Genomic DNA, 27,259 nt, shown 5'->3' with positions numbered 1-27,259 from the left:
TAAGCCATAACATATTTTTGAACAAGAGATGAATGGCAGACAATAATGCCACTGTGGACCAAGTTATGTAAATGAGATATTTCCCCTGGGACAAGAAATAAGAGCAATTGATATATTTATTTCTCGTAGAAGACTATAAAATACAGAATATAACGTTGACATGTACAATCGAAATGAGGTTTGAAAAGTATACAAAGTTAAGCTTAAAAGTAACTAACTTCATTTTTCCCTGACATATCGTTATTATCGACATTCGCATCTCTGTTTAAAGTTAGAAAATTTCTGAAAGTCGTCCGTTTAATAGTCGACGATCGCGACAATATCATTCCTAACGAGTTGTATATTCTCAACTTGTCGTCACGGTCGACGTCACTACTATGTCGTGGTAGAGGGCACTTTACTCCCAGAAGTAAGGCGGTTCAGCCGTAGCACGCCGCCGGAGATTGGGCCCCCTGGTGTCTGCCGCATGAGCAGAGTATACATGAAGCAATAATGGCAGCATGCGAGTCGCTGTTCAATCAATCAACAGGAGTATCATTTCAACGAAAGAGAGCCACCTTGCAAAATTTCAGCCGTAAATGACACCTGATGATAGTCCAGACTAAACCTGATGATATTACCAACAGCCTCTGGATGCTAAAACCTTCAAAATCCATGCAGCATGTGTAAATCATCTTCGTAATCTCACCGACATTTTTACGGTCAAATTTGCAATGATATAAGACCGTAGCTAGCTTAGATATTTTTACAGAATTCGATCCTTGAACTACTCCAAACGGCCAGTTTTGCCACACTTTAATATGTCAGCTTTAAATAAAGACAATATCATGTCAAATACATAGCATGACGTCACTGTCACTTGTTAGACACAGAACTTGACATGATTTCGAAAAATAAATGTCGCTTTTCTTGACACGAGTAAGGACACGGCATAAACCGCGATGTAGATAGTGTTGAAGTTATCAGGACTTTGGTCACACGTTAACCTCGTGTAGGCCGAATTAACCAATCAGAAGCTTTAGGAAACCACTTCAGATATTGGTCTCGTTTGACATTTTGTAAAAAGTTTTGATCGTCTAGTTAGTCAATAGTGTCACTGAAAAGGATCAAGCAACGTCACGTCACGATATGATTGAATAAACTTGAAAATTTGCGCCACAGAATATATGCCATGGTCATAAATAAACCAAATAAGACATTGGTCCTGTCGGCTATACTTTCATATCAACTGCTCACGTTATTATTAGAAAACCACTCAGGAGAAAACTGTACTGATTCCACCATTGAAATAATTGTCTCAAATATTGTTTTGTCGTTAGGACATGCGATAGGAGTACGACTTGAAGCATGTCATGGTACTGTTGATTTCGTTCTGGGCCATGCAAACGAAAATGAAACTTTCGTTTACAGTTTCCTTTGATGATATATATTTATACTTTGTGAAGGTATAGGCCTACTGATGCTGTCAGCCGATTGTGCATATCGTTAGTGAAAGGGTGATGGTAGTGTACTCCGACTTGTAGGCTGAACTATTGAGGTGTATGTTCTCTCTTCCAAAGTTTATGGAGCTTTGGGTTGATAAATCTGTGAATAGTATTTTTTCGAGGTAATAAAGAATATTGTGTTAGCTGCTGATACCATCATTGTCGCCGTTGTTACCGAAAAGAAGAGAAACAAACAGGGTAAATGCACGAACGAACCGAAAAGGAGACAAACAGACATAGCTAAAGACAGAACGAGAGACATACAAGTAGACAGATACAGACATAGTGCAGTTGTAGAAAAATCGATCATCATTAACGGCATCCATTGTAAATGTGGAATATTAGTACAGACTAGCGACGGAATCGGCTCTTTATAGTACCCGGATGTCCAGAAAGTGTTACGTCATAATTTTCAAATGTTCCGTGACGATTTTGTTCAATGTGTGCTGTTTGTATAGCTGCCAGTTGACGAGGTCTTGTAAGCGTTCCTGCAAAGTCTCCTGCAGCGGGTATGGACGGACTATAGACTTGAGGTTGACCCGCTGTGCTTCGCTGAGGTTGTCAAAAAAGAACTTCTGTTGAGCATCAAGCACTCAGCTCCCCGGCTCACCTGAAACAAACCCAAAGAAGCCTTGTCATGTGACCAAATATTATCAGAATTTCTTTCTCTAAGTATTGAAGGGAGGCGCCACTTAAGTAAACGAAAATCGATTTCAACAAAAGTACCATAGATATACCAACGACCGCTTAAGTTTACTTCTAAAAAACAGATTGGTTCCTCGAGACATAACATAGAATTCTTGTTTCAGAGCAGTTTCCGAATAATACCATAGAAACTTTTAAACAATAAGATCCGGGCTTAGTGTTACTTTTATTTAAAATGTGTACATTTGTTTACTAACATCCCTCCGTCGGGCTGTCTTTTCGTCATGAAATTACGCAAAAACTTACCAGACTCACAGACGGCTGTTGGGAATCTATCAGTCCGGTATCATAGCACATATTAGTCAATCCCTGCAATAGACCACAGCAAAACTATTGTGATTGGTGGATATGGCAAAAAATCAAAACAGTCCTGGCAACTGTGACGCAGCCTTCACAACCACTGTAATTCCTGCATTTTATGCCAAAGAATGGTGCTATTGATCGTTTGGTGCTGTATTTAGTTTGCTCTGTTTTGACTTTGTTTTGTTTGACTTTGTTTCGTTTCGTTTTCTTTGGTTTGTTTTACATATTACAAATTAAATGTTTGTTGGTTCTCAATGCATGGTCACAGTCGTTATGCATGTTTAGGTTCTGTTTTGCTTTTTTTTATCTACCTTCCTAAAATCATCACCTTGTATACTTAAAATCTTGAACCTAGGGTGCGGCCAGGTACATATGAGTCTTATCTTTTGCTGGTATTACGTACTAGATTCCTGGTATACTGGAATGATGAATGGGCAAGATACATCGTTCAGATGTTAGCATATATGGCGGATAGGTCAGACAATTGTAATAAGCTGAGTGTGTCTGTCAGTTACACAATAACATGTCTACCAGGAGAGATTGAACGATTGAATAAATGTTATGGTCTAGTTGGTTACTTACTTACGGTGTGTATATTGATGGTTATACGTCCGTATAATTATTTGTTTTATAAGGGTCCAGGTGAATGGCACGTGGACGAATGAAAGCGTTATTTTTACGTGCACTTTCACTTAGACATAGACTGAGATGAATTCCAATATACACGTACGTTTATGCTCTCATTGTGTTCGCCAAGTGTTTGCTTTTGATCGAAGGTGAATGTCACTATTGTATTAAATACTCACAAATACTTGACCGCTGTGTAGAATTTCAAGTTGAACGAAAACATCCTTCCGCGATGTATCACTCCGCTGGATAAAAAATTATGAAAAGCGATGTAGTCAATGAGACGTGATAACATAATATAATATATATATATATATATATATATATATATATATATATATATATATATATATATATATATACAGATATTTCGTGGTTGTTGGTGTCTGTTGTAATTAGTTACAGCCATGATGACACGTGACTTCTCAGGTAGAGGCAAACTTATTTTGTGTAAGTTTGTTATGTCATGAATAAATTTAAACGCTGAAAAGCCATTAACTAATATGTACTCTGTATGACTCGATAGCTGCTGCAATAAGTATATGTGATAATCACAGACTCTACGATATTGATTGATTGATTGATTGATTGATTGATTGATTGATCGATAGATTGATTGATTCACTGATGTGATGTTGTTACTTACTGATCTCATTGTCTTCATATTTGTTGAAATGGAATGTATGTCCGTCAAGTCGGAGACTGATAGTCGGCTAACGTCGGATAAGGAGGTATTTTCCTTCCGGAGATAATCCGACACTGATCTGGTGTCTGAAGGGATCCTGCGTCGGCTAACATCGGGAAACATCGTGTTCTCCCTCCGAAGATACTCCGTCACAGATCTGGTATCCGATGGCCTCCTCGTCCTGCCTTCCCTCGATAGCATCGTGTTTTCCTTCCTCAGATACTCTGTCATTAATATCGACCTTCTAGGTTTTTTGACGGTCCCGGATGACCTCGTGACCTCTGACCTGGCGTTAAGGCCACTTGTTGATTCTGACCTTACCGACCTCATGCTTGCGTTCGGGTTGAAAATGTCTGGGAGGTGGAGATTGTCGATTGATGCCGGTGTCGACTTCGTTCGTCGTCGGCCATTGTCAACCTTGGGTCCTGTGTGTGTAAGGAAGACAGGATTCGAGAGAAACCATTATGACTGATGCATTATACAGTACGTGTGTCTGAATACTTGATTTTTGTTAATGCTTAAATTTCAATTATACATACAGATGTAAACATATAGATGTAAACATTCAAGCTTATGGAAACCTGTATAGATATAAACAAAGACAGATCAATAGTCAGCAGATAATAGACTATATATATATATATATATATATATATATATATATATATATATATATATATTCACAAAGACGGGTTGATAGCATCATTAATACAGAAGTACGCTCTCAAAGCAGCCGGCAAGGGAAACATTTTACACTATGTTACGCTGCGATCGTGGTATTAAAGTCAGGCCTGTTGTCTTCACTGTATGATAGATAAAAACACATACGTATGTTTGTGCCGTTTCTTGCGTAATTGTCGCCATCTTCCGTTGTTTTGTTTCTTCTTCGTCGCCGTAGAAAGACATCCGGTAAGGGCTGAACGTCTTCTAATTGTTTAATGACTTGGCAAGTGCCCTGACCAAGAAAACATAAAACGATGGTGTAAGTTTGTTATGTTCTAAGATTTGTCTTCTCTCGACACTTGTGTCGATTTTGTCTTGCTATTTCGGTCAATTTACTGACGGCCTTACATTACTTTCAATATTCTATATCTCTCAAATGTTTTTGTTCGTTTTGTTTACTTGCATGTCAATATGCTTGCATGACTTTTCACGCTGGTTGTAAACATGTCAGCTTGTAGGGTTTCGCTTATGGATGAATTTTAACATTTCAAAAAATATCAACCACCGATCGACACCGTATATTTTCCAAAAGTTATCTTCGGTGCATTAAATGTTCTTTGATTCGGTTTGCTGACTCCAAAGACTGACTGATTGATTGATTGAATGATTGATTGATTGAGCACATCCAAAGATATTTGAAAGTTTAGTGTAGCCACTTACTGATTTGACGATGTAAATCCACTCTGAATCATTGCTGTCTTTGCATATAACGGTACCTCGCCTGTGTGATAGAGAACAGAAAATAAATAAATAAATAAGTAAATTATTTAATTAATAAACACATACAGTTCCTTGTATTTTTTCAAATCGTATTCGCAATTAGTTTTGTATGTACTCGCTGAACAGGGATTTACGACGCAATACTTGAAAGTTGCTCAAACTTTAAATATCTTAGAATTGTTGAAGTATTTTCACGTCCGAATGTCAATGCCGTGTCTTCACAAAGTGGAAACCGAAGAGCGTTCTAAGCAGTATGCATCCTACAGAGGAAGGCGCGCTGCAGTGGACGAATTTTGTGTATACAGTTGTTGGAATATTGGATCATCATTAGTGTCGACCTAGCATAGTACTGACAACAAATTATCGGTGGTAGGATATCTAGATCAAATTCGCCTATCGGATGACGTCGACACACACTTCACAAAAGAGCAACACAAAATAGCAACGTCTGCTATCTAAGGCTTCTTATTCAAGTGAATCCATCACAATTTATCTTGAGTCACATATATCCATCATCGTAAACATAATTCTTCGAGATGGTTCATAAAAACCATCAGGTTAAAGTTGACAAAGACTAACAAAGCCCTTACTTGTAGTAGTGGAACAGACACATTTCAGTTTCTTCGAAAAGAAGATCCACAGGCCAATTTTTCACCAATGGCAGCGTTCTGTGTGGGAGAAAAATTATGCAAATGTCTAATGATGAGACCAAGGCGATAATAAGTCCCGTCGCTGAAACATTCCACCGAAAGAAAGGGTTTATTGATAGCATGGCTGTTTGGTTTATTGATATTATTCATTTGGCACGATTTTTAATTTTTGGAGAACACGACAACGTTTGGCCGTTCACACCATGTTTCATTTGGAGTTATCAATTGTTTGTTAGTTTATTTTTACTATATAAAGGGGCAAAATGTAAAATCGATAAGTTTTAATAAAATACTTCTATTCATCGGAGAAAAGCGCACGTTACTCGTTTTATTATTTTTTTTATTATTAACACTTTATTGAGCGGCCGCGAATTACTGTACCTCGTTTTAATTAACCTTATTTCGAGTGACCGCATGATTTTTCTGTGAAGAAACTACTGGTTTTGGCTTTCCGAATGATATGAAAACTTTGCATGAAATTATGTAAATCATAAAACACTAAAGAGGGCGCCCCAGTGATGGAACACGATTACATGTTTGTGTAGATTCAGGCCCATAACATAGCGATATCTCACCTGAGGTATTCAATGTGAGGTGGATCTTTTCCAGGTTCCGTGACTCTCATGAAAATATCGTGAAAGTCCTGAAAATACATTGACATTGAACTGATAAGAAGGACGTTTTCACACGATATGTGAGTTCACAAGTAGTAATCACTGATAAATTACAACTTAAAATGTTTTGTTGTTGTTTTGTTCTCTTTTGTTTGTTTTTCTCTCAACGTGAAGACCGACCGTGACGGTTTTTAATTCTTGACTGATATATTTCAGAAATGTCTACGCGCCAAACAATTATTGTGTCCCTCCATCAGTATCAGGTCAAAAAAAGTTACTTTAAGTCCATGATTCTCTTCTTTTCTGTGAAGCATTAATTTGACAATTGTCTTAACTAGAAGTATCAACTTCCCGTAGCAAAAGAAGATTAAGATGAAATCGACAACAACCTCACATCTACAACAAGAATAATTGAACGTGGCTTCAATAAGTGACGTCATCAAAGGCTCATAGCGAAAGCCATGATGAGTTTATCACGTCAGTAAAATCAAACCATAAAACAATAAAGAAACTCACTTCTCGTCCAATTGATATGAGTTCACAGAATGTGTCGCTGGTGACAGTCGCCGTTCTCTTGGAGTGATGGATGAGAGCTAACTCACCAAAACATGCTCCGCGTCTCAGTATATTGACCGTCCTGGCTGCGGTTTCCTTGGTGACGGGATCTGTCTCCATTATCGTAACGATGGCTGCGAAAACAAGAATGCAGAGATCGCACTTGTTAAATTTGGGAACCCTGATAACTAGATTGAATAGCGCCTCCAACGGCTATGGACTATGCTTTCCTTTTCAGAAATTCTGCACTTTGTCAGTTCCTCTCGGCGAATGAACTTCAGTGGCAGTAATAACAGCGGCACAACGTAAAATGTGGGATTTTTATTTTTGACAACACCGGGAAAAATTTTCGTTACGTTCAACAGGTTGGCTTTTATTATATCAAAAGTATGTTTCACTTCAAACAAATGACTTTCAAAGACAAAAGCTACAGTGTGTCAGTTTCTATCCTCTATCACTTTAAAATAACACATCAGACGAAATTGAACGTATGAACAAAGAGGTAATTTAACATGGTTTTTCATATTAGGAAATAAATTCAGCACACGTTGGTGAAGCCCCTTTCAGATTGCCACCTACCTCGACCAGATATCATGATATAGAACATTTCAGCGTTGTGACCTTGTCGAATTATCACACGTTTCGGCGGGACACTGTTAAAAAACAAAAACAGTAAACATGTAAGTAAATATTGAGTGATTACCGATTAATCAAATGTCTCAAAGAATATTTTGTGTCTTAAGAGAATCACTTAGTCTGTCAACACATAGCCATTCGTCTCATACTGCCCATAATTTGAAAAGTAACATCATTCAGTCTTCAACGACACAGCTTTCTTCGACAATATCTGTATTTGCCGCTTTACACACACCGTAGCATAAACAAATCGTTACAGGTGGTGTGTTATTTCTCTTTCAGCCTATCTGTGGGATGACCTCTTGACCTCTACCACATGTGGCGCTGTATGAACGTTTGAAGTCAGACAAAAATACTTTGTAAACTCCTTTAAACCTACCTGTGAAAGAAGGCAACCCGGCAGAGTTTGTCTTGCATGTGAAGTGGATATTCACAGAACGAATCCAGTGACTGCAAACCGTAAAGGGACTGCAATTAATAGAAAATGTATTAAATACTTGATAATCTTTTTGAACACGATTCTGCATCGGCACCATCAAAATTTTTTTGTCTAAGATCGAGATTCTCGTTTTAAAATAATTATTCTTCCTTTTCTATGTTTAATTCATTGGCAATGTCTAAACTTTATAAGTCATTAAAAGTGTGTATTACAATTCGTTAAGATCTCTCTCTCTCTCTCTCTCTCTCTCTCTCTCTCTCTCTCTCTCTCTCTCTCTCTCTCTCTCTCTCTCTCTCTCCACCGCACATACCTTTTTCAATTGTTCTGGCGTCCGATCTTGAACTTCTTCCGTCAATATATTTTTTACTTCCTGGCTGAGACGTAGCTGTACAAAACATTGTAAGACATTTTATAATTAATAGTTGTCACCACGAACGTAAGTTTGAATTTAAGTGCTACGCATTTGGAAAATCTATTCATATCTTCAAAACTATGAAATGCCGTACATAACTATCATGACTAAAAGGTTTCTATAAACAATGCTTTAAATTTTATGTACATTTCCATCTATTTGTGACCGTCAAGATGATTGACAAATTCCGCTGATCACTGACTGTCACGGTTGTTACCTCTTTCTGTGCCCTGTAGTATTTTTTATCAAAAGTCAAATCTTCAACGACTCCAGATCCACGTGACATTTTCTCCGCAAAGGCTGAAAACGACAAGAGCGAGTCTTCCTCCTCGACTTCCGCGGCCGCCCTGCAAGAGTGAAAAAGACGAAAGCATCGAAAGATTTGTGTCAATAGACATGCTTTCCACTCTCCAACCACGATGAGTTCAGTGCGTAACGCCCTCAACGACGTATTGAAAACTTGAAGGGCTCAATATGACACACGAGACCGGTTCTAAGTTTGCGTACGAACAAGTCGAAAAAGCCATGTGACCGAACTATCTTATTTTCTTGCTTCACAATGTGTAAACTCTTTTATCGTTATAACCCCTTTGAACCCTCACTTTCCTTTTCACAGATTCCCTGATTTCCGGCGTGCAGGGAATACATACCACGGGAAAATCATTGTCGACAGTCCATTAAGCCAAATAATAGAAAGACTGTTTTCTTATCATCCTTTGACATAATTATCAATTAAGTAATGGTACTTTTAATTAATATATTACTGATCTGACCTTTACATTTTTCTCAGAGCTATTATTTTCCTGTACTTTTTCTTCATCTGAAATGTTTCATCACTCTGCACTAAGGCCCAGATCAAACCCTTCGAGGCAGTATAGTGCATTATAGCAGATTAGATATCACACAGTCAAAAACTGTGCATTTTTAATCTTGCCACTTACACCGTTCGAACGCCATGCAGTTCATTTATGACAGAAGTGTCGACAGTTTAAGTTATTTTTATAATTTATTTTTTTAAACTCAGAGAATATAACGACTTCTAAAACACGGCAGGTTAATAACAACCTCGCAATATATAGCAGCTCGGTAAGTTGAATTGTATCTGATTGGTCGATTGTTACATTTTACATCAACTTAAAGGGTCTGTAACCATGCCCACTCTCAACCGGATTGGCCGCTTGGAAATACTTCAGTAAGAACAATGAGATCAAGCCAATCAATCTTCCGAGAGGCTGCGCATTAGCCCTAAATTTGCGCTAGTATGCTTTATGTATTGGCGTTCACTTTTTGTCGATCTTTTACGATCGCTAAAAACTTGACGTCGATTGTTATGCGCTCCACCGGCAAATGTGCACATCAGAACACCGATAAAATTTCACTTTCACCTCGTTCCGTTTCTTCCAAGACAAATGGTTTGTCAACATACTGTGTACACAGCATTTTGTTTTTCGTTCTGTCCTCTGTACAACTTTGACGTTTTTTAAAACAAACTTTACTCGCAATGTATTATACTTGAGCTCTGTTTTCCTTTAAGATTTTCTTCAAAGTTATCGCAGTCCGAATCATTGTGTTAACAGACAGCGAAACAAATGTTGAATCCTGGCTCTGTAAAGCATCATGCTCAACTGGTTTGTGTAAATGCGCAGACATACCTCACAGCAACTAAACGTCTAGAGTTAATGTCTACAAACAATATGAATAATTCCAGTGAAAGGGCCGTCGGGTAGCGTCAACTGATCGAAGTGGCTCTTCTATAGAAAACGCCAGACGAATAAAATATTTGCAGTCACCCGTGATCGGCTGGACAGCAAAATATTTAACTTGGTTTCGGATCAGTTGACGGCAAATAGCACGCCATTTATGCGCTGTATCGCAAAACAAAGTCATGTTTCGACAATATTTGTCTAAGGGGGCTGTCACGGGTCTTGAAAAAATAGTAATTTATCTGAGAAATGTGGGGAGTCCACGCAAGGAAATGTGTGGGTGTTCGACGCCGATGACAATCTAGCTATGGCTCAGCTTGTGCCAAGGCCGAGCGGCTTTCGGACTGTCACGACGGTTTTTGTTTTGTTTTGTTTTTGTTTTGTTTTTTTTTGTTTTTTGATCTGCCTATAAGATAGAAGACCTTATGTTGCACCACTGGACAGAGTCCGAAAAGTACCATCGGAGAGACCTGCAGACTGATTAAACAACACTCCGGTCGAGGAACACGGGTGAGGACAGTAGCAACATGGGCACTGAACTGAACTAAAACAACGTGAAATCACTCGTTTAGCAGATCGTCTCTCTATAGAATTCCGTGATAGGAACTTTCTCTCGATGTGAGATGGTAGCACAACATTTGGTCAAAGAGGGAAGTGTTAAAGGGCCAGTAATGCTAACTTTCAATGATTTTTTTCTATTATTTTTATTTTATATATCAATAGCAACATCTTTTTCTACTTCCCAAAAGAATGTAGAAAAAACACTTACTACTCAGCTTATCAGCATTGTTATTGCATTGTTATTGTTTACATTTGAATTCTAGTCCGTGTGTTGTATAGAATTAAAAATACCTTAGTCTCTTTAAAAATTCAGATGTTAACATTGCACTTAGAATATTTGATTGTAAAATTTTACCGATTCTTATGTATGGTTGCGAAGTGTGGGGCTTCCACGAGGGTCCTGATGTGGAAAATGTACACAGCCTATTTTGTAAATTCATTTTAAAAGTTGGTACTAGAACATGTAATTATGCTGCTTTGCGAGAACTTGGTAGAGTGCCTCTACGAGTCATGAGGCTTGGTCGTATTGTTAAATACTGGCTCAAATTAATTTGTAGTGATAATGCCACATATATTAAAATGTGTTACAATTACCAATTTGAAATGGCTGAGAAGGGATACAGTTTTTGGGCTTATAATGTTAAGCATTTGTTGTTAACTTATGTTTTGGTATTGTATGGAATATGCAAGCCGTAGGTGACGCATCATCTTTCTTATCTGCATTTAAGCAAAGATCTTTTGATATTGGCTTCCAACAATGGAACACGAACCTTCACAATACTTCCAAGTTAGATTCATATCGCCTTTATAAAAATAACCTTGTGCTTGAGAAATATTTATGTGTTATTAACGTGGAGATATTTAGAAGAGCATTATGTAAATTTCGAGTGTCGAATCATAACTTGCGTATTGAGAGTGGTCGATTTGAAAATATTCCAAGGGAAGCCAGAGTTTGCCAGTTGTGTAATGACAATCAAATAGAAAGCGAGTTTCATTTTTGTTTAGCTTGTCCAGTGTATAGTGACATAAGAAAACGTTTTCTTCCGTCTTACTGTAATGACTTACCGACAGAAACAAAGTTTGTGAATCTTCCCAGTTCACAACATCCTAGTACTATTATCAATTTATCTAAGTTCATCTTTTATAGTTTCAGCCGAAGAGAAAACTTATTATCCACGAGCAATAATGTATAACTGCCCCTAAGTTTGTCTGTATTATTTTACAAGAATTGTAAGGAAGGCCGGTGGCCTATATTACTGAATAAAACATTATTAATAATTCTAGTCCGGACCAGAAGTCAGTTTTCAACAATAACAATGCGGTTTACAATCATAGGGGCTGAGTTGACAAGCTGGATACTGTGTATATCAACATTCTTTGGGGAGAAGAACAAGGAATTATGGTTCACATTCAAAGTAAAAATGGTGAAAATATTATCAAAAGTCAGTGTTACTGGCCCTTAACATAATATGAGGTAGTCATTGCATTGGTGAAAAAATCTTGACCAATAATCGCTCTTCCAAGACAGGATATGGTGACATCATCTCTGAACTTCGCACATAAGTGATCCCGCGTGACGTCATCGCCGACAAATCCCCGCAGACCGCGCACGGTCAGTTGAAAGATGGGGGAGGTGATGTTTTCGTACAGCACTCTTTGGGGATTTGAGAGAACATACTTGCTTTGTAGACCCCAGAGACTGACGTCATTCAAAAGACAATTGGAGTCGATCAGTTGACAATCAACTTTTGACAGCAGAGCAGGGAATACAATGGTCACAATTTCAACTTTTGACACAGCGAAGATCACGACCTTCAATACAGTCGATAATTTTAATCCCTTACATTATCTTGGTGTCGTGTCATGCTGAGGACTCCAAACAAAGACTTTTTAAACTTCAGAAATGAGATGAAATTTGCCAGGGAGAGGGGAGGCGGGTCTGTCAACGGGCAAGACGAATGACATTTGATTGGCATTTAGAGATATATTGAATGGAAGAAAACGGTTTAACAATCTGTGCCATTGAATCTAAACGTCGGGCCAGAGTGACACTGTGTGGTTTGATTTTAGCCAATTAACTTACAGGTCGAGCTGTGAAAAAAACTCGAAAATGGTCAAAACTCTAAGAATTGTACTATTGAAACTAAATAGACTGAACGTCGAGAAGTTACGATTAGATAAATTGTCTTTGTATTTTTTTCAGTCAAATAGGACGGCATGCCTCGCTGCTGACTTTCACTGGAAAGTCAGTAACTACTATTGTTCAAATCAAACGTAAAGACAGTCACGACCACACACGTGAAAATTTTGTGTATGCGACGTAGTGTCTGCAGTAGAGTGATGGCGTTGTGGGGCTTTAACAAGACGGCCTGCCGATCAATTTTGTATCAACGGTCCAAAGTTTAAGTCAAACATCAAATCATACACAAACAGTTTTGACAAAGACCGAATCTCATACTTTGTTTGTGTTTGTACCAAACTCGATGGGGAGACAAGAAGGCTGGTGATAGTTGCCATGGTAGTAGGATAAATGATTTAAATCGGTCACCTAGTTACGAATTGTGTGTTATTGAGACGGGCTGTGCTGTCTAGACTGCAGAGCAAATGACTGATGAACAATCTACCAAGGAAAATTGATTGAATAGAAATATTCATACGTCAACCATTGACATTAAAACCAAGTGCGATATCAGTACCATCACAACCATCACTGCGTCGAAACATAGACCCTAATGGTCTATGGTCGAAAGTACCATCGTGTTTATTTATGGACGGTATACAGGGTCTTCCCCTTCTAGTTTTGACATTAGGTTAGCTGGAAGACGCTTTCACGTTTAGCTGCAATGGTGCAGTACAGCTCTGAGCATTTTTCCCCCTTCCACGTCGATGGAGGACGGGAGAGAGGGTTTACAACAGCCGCAGATAGCCGAAGAAAAATGAAACAAACTAGAGTAACAACGAACATGTTAGCTGAGAGAGACGGACAGACACACAGACACATGCACAGGCTTACAGGGAGGGTGGGTGGAGGAGAGAGTACATCACTAAGAGTATCTTTGCTTGATATCAGCATTGTCTCAGAAAGTATGCTGGCACTGTTGCGAAGTTGTCATGAGTTGGCGTGAAGGAATCTTATCGTCCTCAAAGATTTCATATCAAGATTTAGATATACAAGGCCGATTCAAACACATCAGGTCAAACAATGCTTGATCTGGAAGCCAATAAAACACATGAACACGTCGAGTTGCGATGTTCTCTCACGATCCATTTCCATCATTGCGTAGAAACACATACATTAAAATGAAGACAAACTGTCTAACATCGCTATACTAATCTCCTCAGCATTGTCTAATTAATCCCCTGTGTATTGTCAGAATGTCTCTTCATCAGTCACGCTTCAGTAAACGTCACTGGGTCACGACCCTTATTAGTATTCATCAATCTCCTTCGATGTAATTTCATTCCACTTAATTTTCATGTCATTATATTTATTCTTTGAAGGAAATGAGAGCCTCTTTCTAATGGACACATCACTAATGAAGGTGTGTACAGACTTGCCAGAGTTTTTATTCGCCTGTAAAAGAATGAAAACAATGAAGCGACAACATATTGTTGAGATATTACGAAATGGTAAAGCAACATGAGAGAGAGAGAGAGAGAGAGAGAGAGAGAGAGAGAGAGAGAAGAGAGAAGAGAGAGAGAGAGAGAGAGAGAGAGAGGAGAGACAGACCAGACAGACAGACAGACAGACAGACAGACAGACAGACAGACAGGGAGAGGCAAAGACAGACAGACAGGATTAAAAGTCTCTCTCTCTCTCTCTCTCTCTCTCTCTCTCTCTCTCTCTCTCTCTCTCTCTCTTCTCTCTCTCTCTCTCTCTCTCTCTCTCTTCTCTCTCTCTCTCTCTCTCTCTCTCTCTCTCCACTTCATCATACTTCATGTAGTCAAGTTGTTTGTTGTGTGCTTTAAACTAATATTCCACAACCTGACAAGTAAACTTATGCTAATAATGAGCTAGGTGGAAACATACACAGTTTCTTCTACTGTCTGTGGTGGAGACAAATAAAATTCTGTACTATTCAGTGTCAAGAATCAAGATTGTTGTTCTCTGATCGCTGATCAGCCGTTGTCGTGGCTCGATGCCGCGATAATTACTGCGACAGATCAAGCAGTGTCAATCAGATCATTAAGGTACCGTCGACTGTTATATCGTTAATTGAATCGACAGCTTATCCCCTACTAATTGACAAGGTAACGGTAAAGAGGTCTCATCCGGCTGACAAGATTACGGGACATCATAGGTCATGATTTAAAACAAAGAACACTGGAGCTTTTGCGAATTCCAACAGTCTTTCCTAGCACCAAGATTAGTCTGTAATTTGTCGAGCGACGACGATTACGTACGCTTTGTGGTTACAAACACTGGAAGAGATGGGTCTCTACACGTTTTCCGCATTAGACAACAGTTACATACAGCTGAGCTTTTAAGCTAGATGATCTTTTAATTGAGAGTTAGTGTAGTCACTGTCCGTTAGCTTTTTTCAGTTTTTTTTTTATCTTTTGAACTGTCCTTTTCAATTGCATTTGAAAAGTCCAGGAACACTCAACTTACAAAATGTTTCCCGATTTAGATCTTCTGAAATCTACTTACGTTTACTACTAAGACCACTGTCTTTACGGGATTAACAGAGAGAAATGCAAAAGAACAGAAGTTTAGGCAGTATTTGCATCAAGATTCACATGACCGCGCGCACTAGTGTCACACTCGAGTGCACCCGCGCGCATATCGCGCTACTACATTGCCCTCTGCGCGCTCTTCGAGTGGACCCTGATGTCACTCTGGTTAGGAGCGCGCAAGGCCATACCAGTGCATCGGCTGCATGTTATAATATTCATGCTGTAATTTTGACGTGGGGTACCACCGACACAGGGCCGTAGAGAAACAATTTTCTTGTAGCACAAGTTGACGGCCAGGTAAAAACTATGGAAGATAGTTCACGCCTCGAACCGTGAATTTTTTTACACTTGCTAACACATTGTTGATAATATAGATGCTTACAACTAATTCCTATCACAGTGAAGACTAAACTCTAGGGTTGCATACAAGCACAATTCGGAATTAGAAAAAACAAATTAACTTCATGTATAATTATTTAAATTGCAAAATGGCCGCTATTTACTCCAAGGGGAAGATACAAAATTCGATTTTGGAGACAAAAAGACGGTGATAATTCATTCTCTTGACAGGATTCAAAATGAGCCCTCTCACTCAGTGGACCAGAAGGGTATTGTGAATACCTGAGTGTCCGAAAATACTGTCCCCAAGGCGCACTATTCCACCGAAACAATATTGCTGCGAACTACTATGGGACTGGTCTTATTTCAACACGGTATGTTTTGGACATGCTCGCTTAATCGAGCAGACGGCCCGGAATATGCATCGAGCACACAAGGTACAACGAAAATTCTATACGCGTTCTTAGCCAGAAAGCTGGTATTTCAAAGTACACCGCTATGTTCAGTCTTTGTACAAAATGAAAGTACTATTTATGAGAGTAATCTTTCGGAAAGCATCTGGAAACACGAGATACAGACTAAGCTATTTGTCCGTGAAAAACAAAAATTCCGAAAGCCGTATTTGTTCAAAAGTCTGAACTTCGCCCTAAAATAAACGACACTGGTAAGGACATTTTTGGCGCCAATACGCCATGACAGTGTGACGTGTTAACTATCGTTTAGAAAGTAAATTGCATTGTCATACATGCATTAAATGTGAAACTGGGCATCGCCAAACACAGTTTTTCTGACCCCTGGTTGTCTTCATGGAGGCCCTGAATCGTAAACCATGTCGTATTGCATAATATAAATTTGTCAAATTGGTAGAACTATTGACATAAACAAGTTAATATTTGCAGACGACAGCGTCGATAAATAAAGCTGCAACGACGTGAACGGTGTATATCTACGGGCTTTGATGGCAGGTGCATGAAGAACTTGATCTACGCACACGTTTCAAGATCATGGTTGACACAACTGGACGGCACTTGACTTTTCATAATCGATGGTCGTTCAAAAAAATTAAAAGACCAGTTTCTGAGGCTTGCCTTGCGCACTACGGAACATATTTCAGACGCGACATATTGGATGTAGGACACCGCAAGGGATGTATGTGGCCGTGTGTTCGAGTGTTAGAATCTGTGAGACCATTTTCGGTCAAATTTTTAGTTTTCATTTGAAAAGACAATTATACCAGTAAAGTTTGTCATTTGTTTGAGTCGAAGACATTTATATGAGAGTTTGTTTTCATTCTTGTGTGATCATTCATAAAGAGGAAAACACTTAAAGCTTTGTAATATGAAACATTTCACGTATTTTCCTGTAATCAGATAATTTGAAATAGTTGCTTGGCTGTTCTGTTACTCATTGTAATTTGAAAACGCAACACACTCTATGTGCAGTGAGCAATGTGTTTGTTGACAACCAAATTTCAGTCTGAACTATTTATCAAAAAAAAACATTGCACAATATCATGATGCATTACATTGATAAGGTTAATACTCAGAATTTTAATGTTTTAATGTGAAGGGGAAAAATCACTTTTTAAATTAAATTCTTTGCTGCTCGAATGACGATGGCGTGTCGTCATCAAGAGTCGTTGGCGTCACATGGCATATGTAAATCGCTTACACCTGTACATTCCAAGGTACTACAAACATTGTATTATCGGTGTCGCCATCGAAGAGATGTTGTCTTGTCTCTGGTATAAATGTTTGGCATCACTGACAAAACATTTGACCATAAACAAGTCACGCGTATAGCCTCGAACGCGTAGACATGTTCTGACACAGTTTGCAAGACATGACTATTCTTGCCCTGATGGATTGTATATAATTGTTGTCCGCGGTTTAACGAGTCTCTAGCTGTTCCGGTTTTTTTGTTTTGTTTTTTGGTGTTTTTTTTTTCTTTTTTTCTTTTCTTTTTTTTACATTTGCAGCTGATGCAGTGCAAAGGCGAGAGTCGAAACATAGGACCCCGAGGGGCGAACATGCAACGAAATCCAACTCCGACGCAACTACACATTCTTTGCATTGAGATTTTTAGGAGACTCCGGTGTCAATATAAAACGGTCTAACCCAGAGCGAATTCAAAATTTCTATCCTTGCCCGGCTCAACCCTACCATAGTAAGAGTCTCCGGCAACTGAACACACGGCAAAAAGCCACAACAACTGCCGAGGAAGTTCGGGACATTTCGTCGGGTGTAACTCATAGCACGAAGTCGCTATCACAGCGTGAAGTAGAGTGATGAATAGACCGTACAATGCTAACTAAAAAAAGAATTGTACTCCAGCAACGATCGATTGTATCTCTATGTAACGTGGGACTTAGACTATTCTACTCTGTAAACCTATTAAGCATGTGCTGCTTCCCCCGAGGCGATGCTAAGTAAAACTTTTCCATTCATCTTCTGTATTTTTGAAATGATCTCGCATAATCCTCGGCTACTTGTCCGCCATAAGACACGGTATTACCACGGATGCACGCAGCGGTAAATTTAATCACGTCGCCGTTCCATCGTCGACAAAGAAGGCTTATTTTTGTCTCTTTCTTGTCACAACAACTCGATAAACGCGTCTTTGAGGAATCGTCATATGTTTGAACAACGCTTGATACAACTTAAGCCGGGTGAAAATTGTCAACCTGGGACTCAATTACTGGATGACGTACATGTAGAATTGCCTAACCGTTCACTGTATTGGCTCTGCATAAAGTAGTCCCTGAGCTTTAATAACACAAAACCGAGATTTCATTATAGACGCAACGCTACCGATGCAAGCTTGAATTTATCTAGATGTGGCGACATAAGAATTGACATTTGTACACTTCCTTCAGCGATTTCACACAAATATAATAACGTTCATTTAATTCACACACCCTATTTATATTAAGGTTGTGTGCGATCACGACATTGGTATTGCCCAGATTTGCCATCATGGCTGGCAATAAACTCTTCAGTCTAAATGCCCCTCTAGTAATTAAATTTCTCACCAGCAATAATGTTAAATTAAAAAGACGTCAATATCCATTGACATTTCACGGGCCAAGCTTGACCACAAACACGCGCCAATAGAGTGGCCTTCACGCCTGAATGGCTGAACAACGCTAACATCATTCGAATAAGAGCCCGGACAAAACATTCAATCTTGTTCCCAGCGGTGACAGTCCAAGGATGCCTGGCTTGTAGCCGAGCTTGTTCCTTCAAATTCCGCGACACTCTTTTCCGGGAGTTTCTAACAAAAAAGACGCCGTTTTTGAGAACTGTCGGAGAAAATTAGATCAAACCCATCGCCTCATGTATAAAATGTCGGAGAGGTAGAAAGCACAATACACATACAGAAGGACGTCAATGCCGGTGCAGTGATTTTCCATGTAAAACACATCAGTATTGGGTGTTTTCTTTACAAATTTTCCTCCATGTAGTCTGAAAACAAGTTAAACTTTGGAAACAAACTGTACATTAGGATGACTTTTCATTTAAAACAATCTCATTTTTTTTATGCATCGTATCTGCAAGATTAAATCAGCTCTGAAATTAGGAGACTTGATATGCTACTATTCGTGAGTGTGGCGTATTCCATAGGTATTTTAATCCTTTATCTGGCCAAGCTTTTTGAGGAAAAGTGAAAGTGCACATTTCCTTGTTCTCAAACCGTGATGATAAGCAAAACTCCCCCTTTTCCGTGATTATGGGAATATGTACGGATATTTATTTCTATTCCTGAGAAGTCTCTCTCTCTCTCTCTCTCTCTCTCTCTCTCTCTCTCTCTCTCTCTCTCTCTCTCTCTCTCTCTCTCTCTCTCTCTCTCTCTCTCTCTCTCTCTCTCTCTCTCTCACACACACACACACACACACACACATACGAAGCTGTTAACGTCTTTAGATGTACACAACGATTTTCCAGGAGTCTCTGTGATGATGTGTTCTCGAAAATGCGTGTCATTCTGCGTATGTCAGCAGACATTCGTAAAACGCATGCGTGTTATTTTTGCGATCGTCATAACTACAAGTGCAAAATTAAAAAAATTTTCTATAACATATACATAAAAGAGGCGAGTTTGAGAGTAAAACTACAAGGCATTGCTGTTCGTGACGATGCATTCCAAACGTATGTCATATGCACGGGCTTCTGCCTACCGCAGATTCGCGTAATGCCGCCGTGATCTTGTGCGGTCCAAGCCCTCGGCACGATGGCATATAATTTAGCACAGCAATGCTCCGTTGGTATTCTTTCAACTTATAATGAATACGAATTCCAACACGCACTCGTGCATCGGCATAATTCGGAGCATCGACAAATGATGTGAATACCTATGCCTCGTGGATCTGTTGGCCCAGGTGGAGCAATTTACCAGAATGATTCCCATTATTGCGTATGACAGAGCGCGATGTCGCGCAACATCGGTTACCAACGACAACCAGCAGTCGGATACGCGCGTTGCTGCGGTTTGAGAATTAGTGTAAAAATAATGATTGGCCTGTTTGTGATCGTTTGGTTTTTTAATAAACACGGGTAATTGGTAGCCAACGGTATCTGCTCTTGTCTGTCTATTTGAATAAAAATCTTTGGTTGTTGTAGAATTGCACGCTCATCATAGCATCTTTCTTTGATTTACACGAGGAGGTGATACAATCAATAGAATAGTTGATAGAAATCTATCGAGTATGCTTGCACCCAAAAATTTATGGTTTCTTACTTGTTCATGGAGTTATTCATCAGCACGACTCGCACCGCCTTCATGAAACGCTTCCTGGCCTGAAAGTAGAGTTATTGTGGAGTGAAAAAATGTGCTCTGATGTGCACGAGCCGATATGGCATTAGCAGTTATTAGTGTGTCTTTCTCCCTTCTCTGTCTGTGTCTGTCGGTTTGTCTGTGTCTGTCTGTCTGTCTGTTTGTCTATCTGTCTGTCTGTCTATCTCAATTACTCAAGGAGATCTCTAGAATGATGAACTGCATAAACATTCTGTAGACTTTAATAAAACACGATAAATTAGCACCACGTTGACTTGTCATCACTTACTGATGGGACAAGCATATGCCGTGTCCACAGTCGCTTATGGTTAGGTACGCTGGACAAATTGAGAGCGGCAAGTTAAAGGCGCGAAGGCAAAATATGTGTACAGGTGTCGACATCAGTAGAGATCATGACAGTGTCCCGATAGAATTGACGATGGTATTGACGTCTGTTGAGTTGTCCGTTATGTCTAAAAAATGCTGCGAGAAAGATGGTAATATGGAAATTTCATCAGCCGATTTTCGATTGCCTTGGGTAGGAAGTCGTCCAAGTTGAATTTGAAAACAGTCAACTACTTACCTCTTTAGGTCCCATCGTTGTGTCAGATAGTTTCAAGCCCTGGAGTACTTGGATTTGTCAAAATGGAAGACCTGAAAAACATGAAATTGTACATAGCCACCACTGTAAATAGTGTTTATCTCCTTGACGCCTCATCTCTGACCTCAGTTCGATTAATGATTATTATTATCGGTGATTGATTTTCCTGTGTAAGTCGGCTTTGGAGGTCACACGATGTCCCCTGTGCATTAATAATAACTGGCACGGCTCTCTCCCGAAACAAAAATAAGGAAGAATCCTGAACGCTTGATGCATAGGCATCGCGTCCAATTATCACCGTGTCGTCAGCGTGCATGTGTACAGGAACGAGATCAAACGTAAAGCGACTGGTTGTCGCAAACAGGAAGGTGGTTTTGCGACGATGGCAGCACAATCACGTTAAATGATCTCACAGGTCGCTATCTTGGCACCACACTTACTGTCACTCGTCGTTCTTGTTCGTGTCAGCGACTCTTACTAAAATGATGTTTATACGGTCCTCGACTGTTTCCGAGGCAATCTAGCACGGCGATACTATAGAGAGTGGTGAGTGAACGACCCTTCGTGAAGATGTGCAGAAGCCCAGGACAGAAAGGCAAATTTGCAAGAACCAGACGGAAATCGCTACATCCAAAACGCAAATACGCCGAGCGACGGCCCGTCTTGTCATCGACGCCAAATGTACACACACATCAGCACGTGATTATACCGAAACCATTGAATCAGAGAGACGGAAATTCAAAAGGATTGGTTTACCAAGTAAACACCTGATCTCAGCGCTGTTCTATGAAATGACGGAATGGCATCCCAGGTAGTCGGTCAAAGGTAGCTAACCACAGATTTAATGATGGAGTGATGATGATGATGATGGTACCGCGCCACCCATGGCGACAGACAAGAACACACACATAGTAAACCTTGAAGACCAGTTAACTGAAAGGCCGTTTTGAAATTAAAAACAAGATCTATTTCATCGAAAATTGTCCTCACTCATTTCTTAATGTGGAAGGTGCGATTAAGCTTCAGATATCAATTGTAGTAATTATGCACATCAAAACGACAGCGGGTTTCAAACCTGTGCCACGACTCTGAGTGCAAGACAGTTTTAGCTGAGAAAACATCTTCTAGCTTTCAGTTGTGGTAATTATTGTTACTATAACTGCTACATTCTAGATAAAGTGTAATCACTGTTCAGCTATATCGGTCAAGACATAGTTGTCTCATGCTGGTTTACTGCAACTAATCGATGAGTCTGTGACTTTGAAATGTGTGGTGATACTAAAGCTGATCTGCACAATGTCTGTCTAAAGTACCGAGTTGTGGCATGGAATGGAACCCCAGTGTATTTGTCAATTTGAGACTTTAGGTGTCATATTTCTCGTAGAAATCAAGTGCGACATGCCATGAAAATGAAAAGATGTAAATTTTGATAATCTTTCCATTATTTTTGTTCCAGAAAACGAGTACATTTCCCCCCTCCTTGCATTCCCTAAATTACCGTAGCGTCGAAATGCATCTTGGTATAGCCTTTGAATCTCAATGCATTGCTTACAATATCAGCAATTGGACGAACAAATTCGAGTCCGTACTGAAAATTCAGTTGTCAACAATAATTATGGATATAAAATACACAAACATGTAGCGTCGATCGATTGAACACAAGACATTTTGGACATGATTTTGGACTAGAAACAATCTGCCCTCAAAACAAAAAATCAATCGAAAATGCATGAAAAAGGTGATACCGCGTGACTTATGGTTTTGACCTAGCATTTCTGACGAAAATATTTACATGCTACCGGTCAAAAGACCTTACAATTGGTCATTTTACGCAGGACGTAGACTAATGACGTCATCTCCTTTTCGAAACATTTTCCGGAACTTGACATGGTCGGCAGACAATGGTTGTTCAACTCTTACTGGAATGTGGGCCGGTGTGATTTCATCGTAAACAAGTTGGGCCGCGTACGACCACCACGAGTGAGAGATGAAAGCTTGTCGTGTGGTAAATATGGCCGCGAAAATGGCAACATCACATACTGTGCAAACGCCTGCTTCTCATCAAGGCATACTTTCTTTAACCATTATGATATGCGAACCGTATTATCATTCACATATTTACATCTGACAAGATATTCGATTCACACGGTAGATGACGCAGGTTAACGCTTGGCGAAGTGAAGAAGACAAACATGGCCTTGGCGATAATATAATTATCACAGCACCAGGAGTTAAAAAATAAGTGTTCGTTAAGAAGGTGTTCACAAGCGATTTTCTGTCGGGCGGGCCTACATTAGTTCACATCAGCGGGCGGAAAATTTTATAATATTTATTCTTAAAAAGAATGTGGCGAAGGGGAGACGTTACTTGGAACAAGGGAAGCATGGAGTTTACCCGGAGTGGGGAGAGAGAGAGAGAGAGAGAGAGAGAGAGAGAGAGAGAGAGAGAGAGAGAGAGAGAGAGAGAGAGAGAGAGAGAGAGAGAGAGAGAGAGAGAGAGAGAGAGAGAGAGAGAGAGAGAGAGAGGAGAGAGAGAGAGAGAGAGAGAGAGAGAGAGAGAGATGGGATGATTAATTTTCTAGTTGTAGGAGGGGAAGCCGGCGGTTGCAAGTAGCTTTCGCCTTGCCTGAAGAAATTGATTTTTCAAAATATGTTTGAATAGTATTGTATTAACATGTAAAGAGACTTGTGTTTACAATATCATTTCCTATTATACTGCGAAGGACACACTTCAGCCAGGTTTATTGGCTGTTGGAAAGCGCTCAATGATGATACTGTCGCGTGAGAATCGCGATCCGCAATGAGTGGGCGTTCTTCAGAACAAATTTGACAGTTGTAGAGCGCCTAAGTCTGACTTCGAAGACGAAAATAAAATACTGCCCGTTGTCGGTGTCAGAAACCTGGTCAGCGTCGCCGTGCAGGGTTTACTCATGTTGCTGGCCGGGTCAGTCGTGTCTAAACGCGGCGTTTTCCAGTTGAAGTGAACCTCTTCCTCGTTTACTGTTCGACTGCATTCGAGACCAATGTATTGTGTTTCTCGTCATACAACAACAAAATGCTAACCACGCCGAATTCGGAAACGTTTGGTTGATCTTGCGATGGCATTAATTTGAAAAGGTAGATTTGTTATGCCACATGGAAGATTAAATCTTATAACTCTTTAACTTTTTGCTGATCAACATCTTATCTTTTCATCATACTGCACGGGGAAGTGTGTGAACTCGTGTCGAGTGCGTGTGTTCAGCCAATAAGCAAATAAATACAGGGCGAAGACAGATAAGGCTTAAAATGTTTAGATTCGGACATTGACATCGAAAGATCTAATTATGAAATTTGTAAATTTCCACTGATCTAGAAAGTTAATGAAAGGAAGCGTACATTTTCCGTTCGAGGAAGACGTGTAGATGTGTACTTGTATTTTTACCGCGGATGTATATCTGATATCATTGCTACGGCAGTGTACAGCATCGCTCATAAAGTTTGACCGAATGTCATGCAGAAAAGCCGAACATGCCCATCGGCCGTGAACTCGTGTTGGCCGATGCATGCCATTGGTCGCGGGAAAATATGTGTTCATTGTATCTACGGTATGCGTCACAATATTATTCTTGAAGAAAGTGTACAAATTTAACGGAGTCGGCTTTTTCCTAATCGCTTGTAAAAATACTGAAAATATCTGAAATTTCAAACCTTGTAAAGAACAACACCTTTAAGATGAGATAATTGCAAGTAGGAAACACATTCTTCTTGTCTCTACCCTTTTTCTACAGTTATTGCACTCTCACGTCGACTGCGGTTTTTATCACCATGGTTGCAAGCGCTATTGCCCTGGTAACTGCAAACATTTTGAATCGACAAGTTCAGTAATTAGCGCTGTTTACTCTGTTAATTGATTTCACTGCCGGCGCCAATTACCGTAAAACAAACCGAAGTCGGTGTGTCACTGCCGCTAATTCTGATAATGAGTTGAACTACCGGTCATGATTACATGTAAGACGACGTTAGAGACTGTGTGAAAGTGGGACCAATGTCGAATTAACGGCATACGGAAAGGGTACATGTATTTGACGATACGCTCTCTCTCTCTCTCTCTCTCTCTCTCTCTCTCTCTCTCTCTCTCTCTCTCTCCTCTCTCTCTCTCTCTCTCTCTCTCTCTCTCTCTGCGGTCTGTATTACACTGATGGTCACAGCTTACCGTGATATTTACACACAGTCGCCATTGTCTCCTCGACGGAAAGTTATACAAAAACCTAACGGGCGAGTTAAAAAGTGAAGCGGGCACTTGTTAACTGAAGGACGGTCCAAACGCTGAAGTTGTTCACTGACTCGTAGAAAGTCAGCGTTCGTGATCAACCATTTGTGATTTGATTTGGCCACGACGTTGCAACGCTTTCGTTTGTAGGGACAACACTACGCCACTGTCATCACTCTTTCGTTACACATAAAATAGTGACATGCGTGCTTCCATGCATTTAACCACGATGAATTTTCAAAATACAGATATTCAATAATATTCCAAATTTCTCCAAGCTTCTCTTCTGGGCGCGTTTACATTGTAAGATTTGTTCAACAAACTGATAGCACGTACCGTCCGTCTTGTTGATGTATTTATAACTCTCTGCGTCAGGTTTGTTTTGATACATCGACGAGGAGATCTGTCATCTAGATCTTATTTCCACCTTTCTTGAGTAGCGCAGAACTACCCCAATATTTCCTTTCATTTTCTTATAAACTAGCTAGTGGGAAACGCTGTGGTTTTTTTTGTTACAGTGAAGAGGGGTCTTGGCTTCAAGTGACACATCTTTTGTGGAACTTTTGCAAGAATTACATAATATCACTTGTTGGCCACAGAGAGCTTCACAGAATTACGCTGTTGGTTCTGTATTACCCTCCCAGCTGGCGAAGAAAGGAAAGTGTTAGAACGAAAACAAAACGTAATTCTCACCTGTTCTGAAGGAGATCCCTTAGCGTTGTTTCACACGAGACGCCCAGGTTTTCTTTCAAAGCTGTCGGTTGGCATATGTAGACTATGAAACAGGAGGAAATATAACTACTAAACGGTGGTTAAACTCACAACTGGGCCTAACTATGGTCACGAAGCGTTGACCCGCTCCGTTGCCACCGTAACTGCCACAGTTCAGGTAGCAGCGACCAGTTCCGTTTGACAAGCCGCTCGGTCATATATCCCCGGGGTAACCGTCGTTACAACCTCCGAGTCGGCGAAGGGCTGCTAGGCGCGGTGACTATCACGCATGCGATAGAGTGCGGGCGCCGCCTGGAAGCGCCTAGTTCCTAACAGATAGCGCTAATACAATAATCAGACAGCGAGCGGTTGGCAGGTTGTTTCGTCAGCGACCGTGCGCAAACCGCCGGTGGAGAGCAAACAGAAACGGTCGTATCGGAGACTTTTGTGCGAGTGTGAAGTGTGTGTTCTGTATTTCAATGAGTCTAAACACGCATGACAAACAAAAGAGTTAAAAGGAACAAGACGAATGGAAGGTAATTGCTGGGCGGTCACGTGACCCTGCCCGTCGCCCCGAGCGTATTTGTGCATGGGCTTGCCGATTACCCAATGAGTTACTATTATTGCTGACAAGCCGTCGGCTATTCACGGTAAACAAACACATAATTTGCTATGCCTGATCTTTGACGACAGAGTGCTCTGTACGGATGACGGAACCACGGACCACGAAAGCGTGACGCCTGTTTTTCTTACTGTTCATTTCGCATGATTGGTATGAAGGAAAACACAAGTGAGGCTGCATTCACAAACACCTCTGGAGGGAGGGGGGAATCCAAAAAATTCTCTCTTTTTTAAATACCCCCCTTAAAAAACTCGAAAACCATTCACGTATCTCCCTTCTGACTTGCTTCAAAAATATATTCATGTTTACATTTTATATCAAGTTTTACACTCGTTCCATATTGAAGATTCTATCGGGTAACAGTACAATGACTGAAAGGTAAAAAGTCCCCGTTGTTGAGCGATTGTTTTGTTTTTCAGAGAACCTGCTGTTTGTTCACAATTGTTTCTTGTGCCAAAACTGGAAGAC

At 40.0% G+C, this 27,259-nt stretch overlaps 1 protein-coding gene across 2 annotated transcripts; it reads right to left on the bottom strand.

The window, feature by feature from the left end:
• Positions 1 to 98: 98 nt before the first annotated feature.
• LOC139130186 (uncharacterized) lies at positions 99 to 26,682 on the bottom strand. 2 transcript variants are annotated; one of them, XM_070695930.1, is made up of 16 exons: positions 26,152 to 26,682; positions 21,190 to 21,260; positions 20,571 to 20,629; positions 8,771 to 8,900; positions 8,452 to 8,526; positions 8,082 to 8,170; positions 7,646 to 7,719; positions 7,028 to 7,200; positions 6,473 to 6,540; positions 5,838 to 5,915; positions 5,188 to 5,248; positions 4,633 to 4,759; positions 3,766 to 4,229; positions 3,299 to 3,364; positions 2,436 to 2,498; positions 99 to 2,094 (listed from the first exon to the last, which is right to left on the bottom strand). In XM_070695930.1, exons 2-16 carry the CDS (start codon positions 21,202 to 21,204, stop codon positions 2,005 to 2,007), a joined length of 1,632 nt encoding a protein of 543 aa, XP_070552031.1. In that variant the 5' UTR covers positions 21,205 to 21,260; positions 26,152 to 26,682; the 3' UTR covers positions 99 to 2,004. The 2 variants fall into 2 exon arrangements, with proteins under 2 accessions (XP_070552031.1, XP_070552032.1); XM_070695931.1 differs by lacking the exon at positions 26,152 to 26,682 and adding an exon at positions 21,648 to 21,666.
• Between the last annotated feature and the right edge of the window lie 577 nt (positions 26,683 to 27,259).

Source organism: Ptychodera flava, chromosome 3 (genome assembly GCF_041260155.1).
Source record: "Ptychodera flava strain L36383 chromosome 3, AS_Pfla_20210202, whole genome shotgun sequence".
NCBI lineage: Eukaryota > Metazoa > Hemichordata > Enteropneusta > Ptychoderidae > Ptychodera > Ptychodera flava.
The sequence above is the reverse complement of the archived record's forward strand: the minus strand, read 5'-3'. Positions and strand labels throughout refer to the sequence as shown.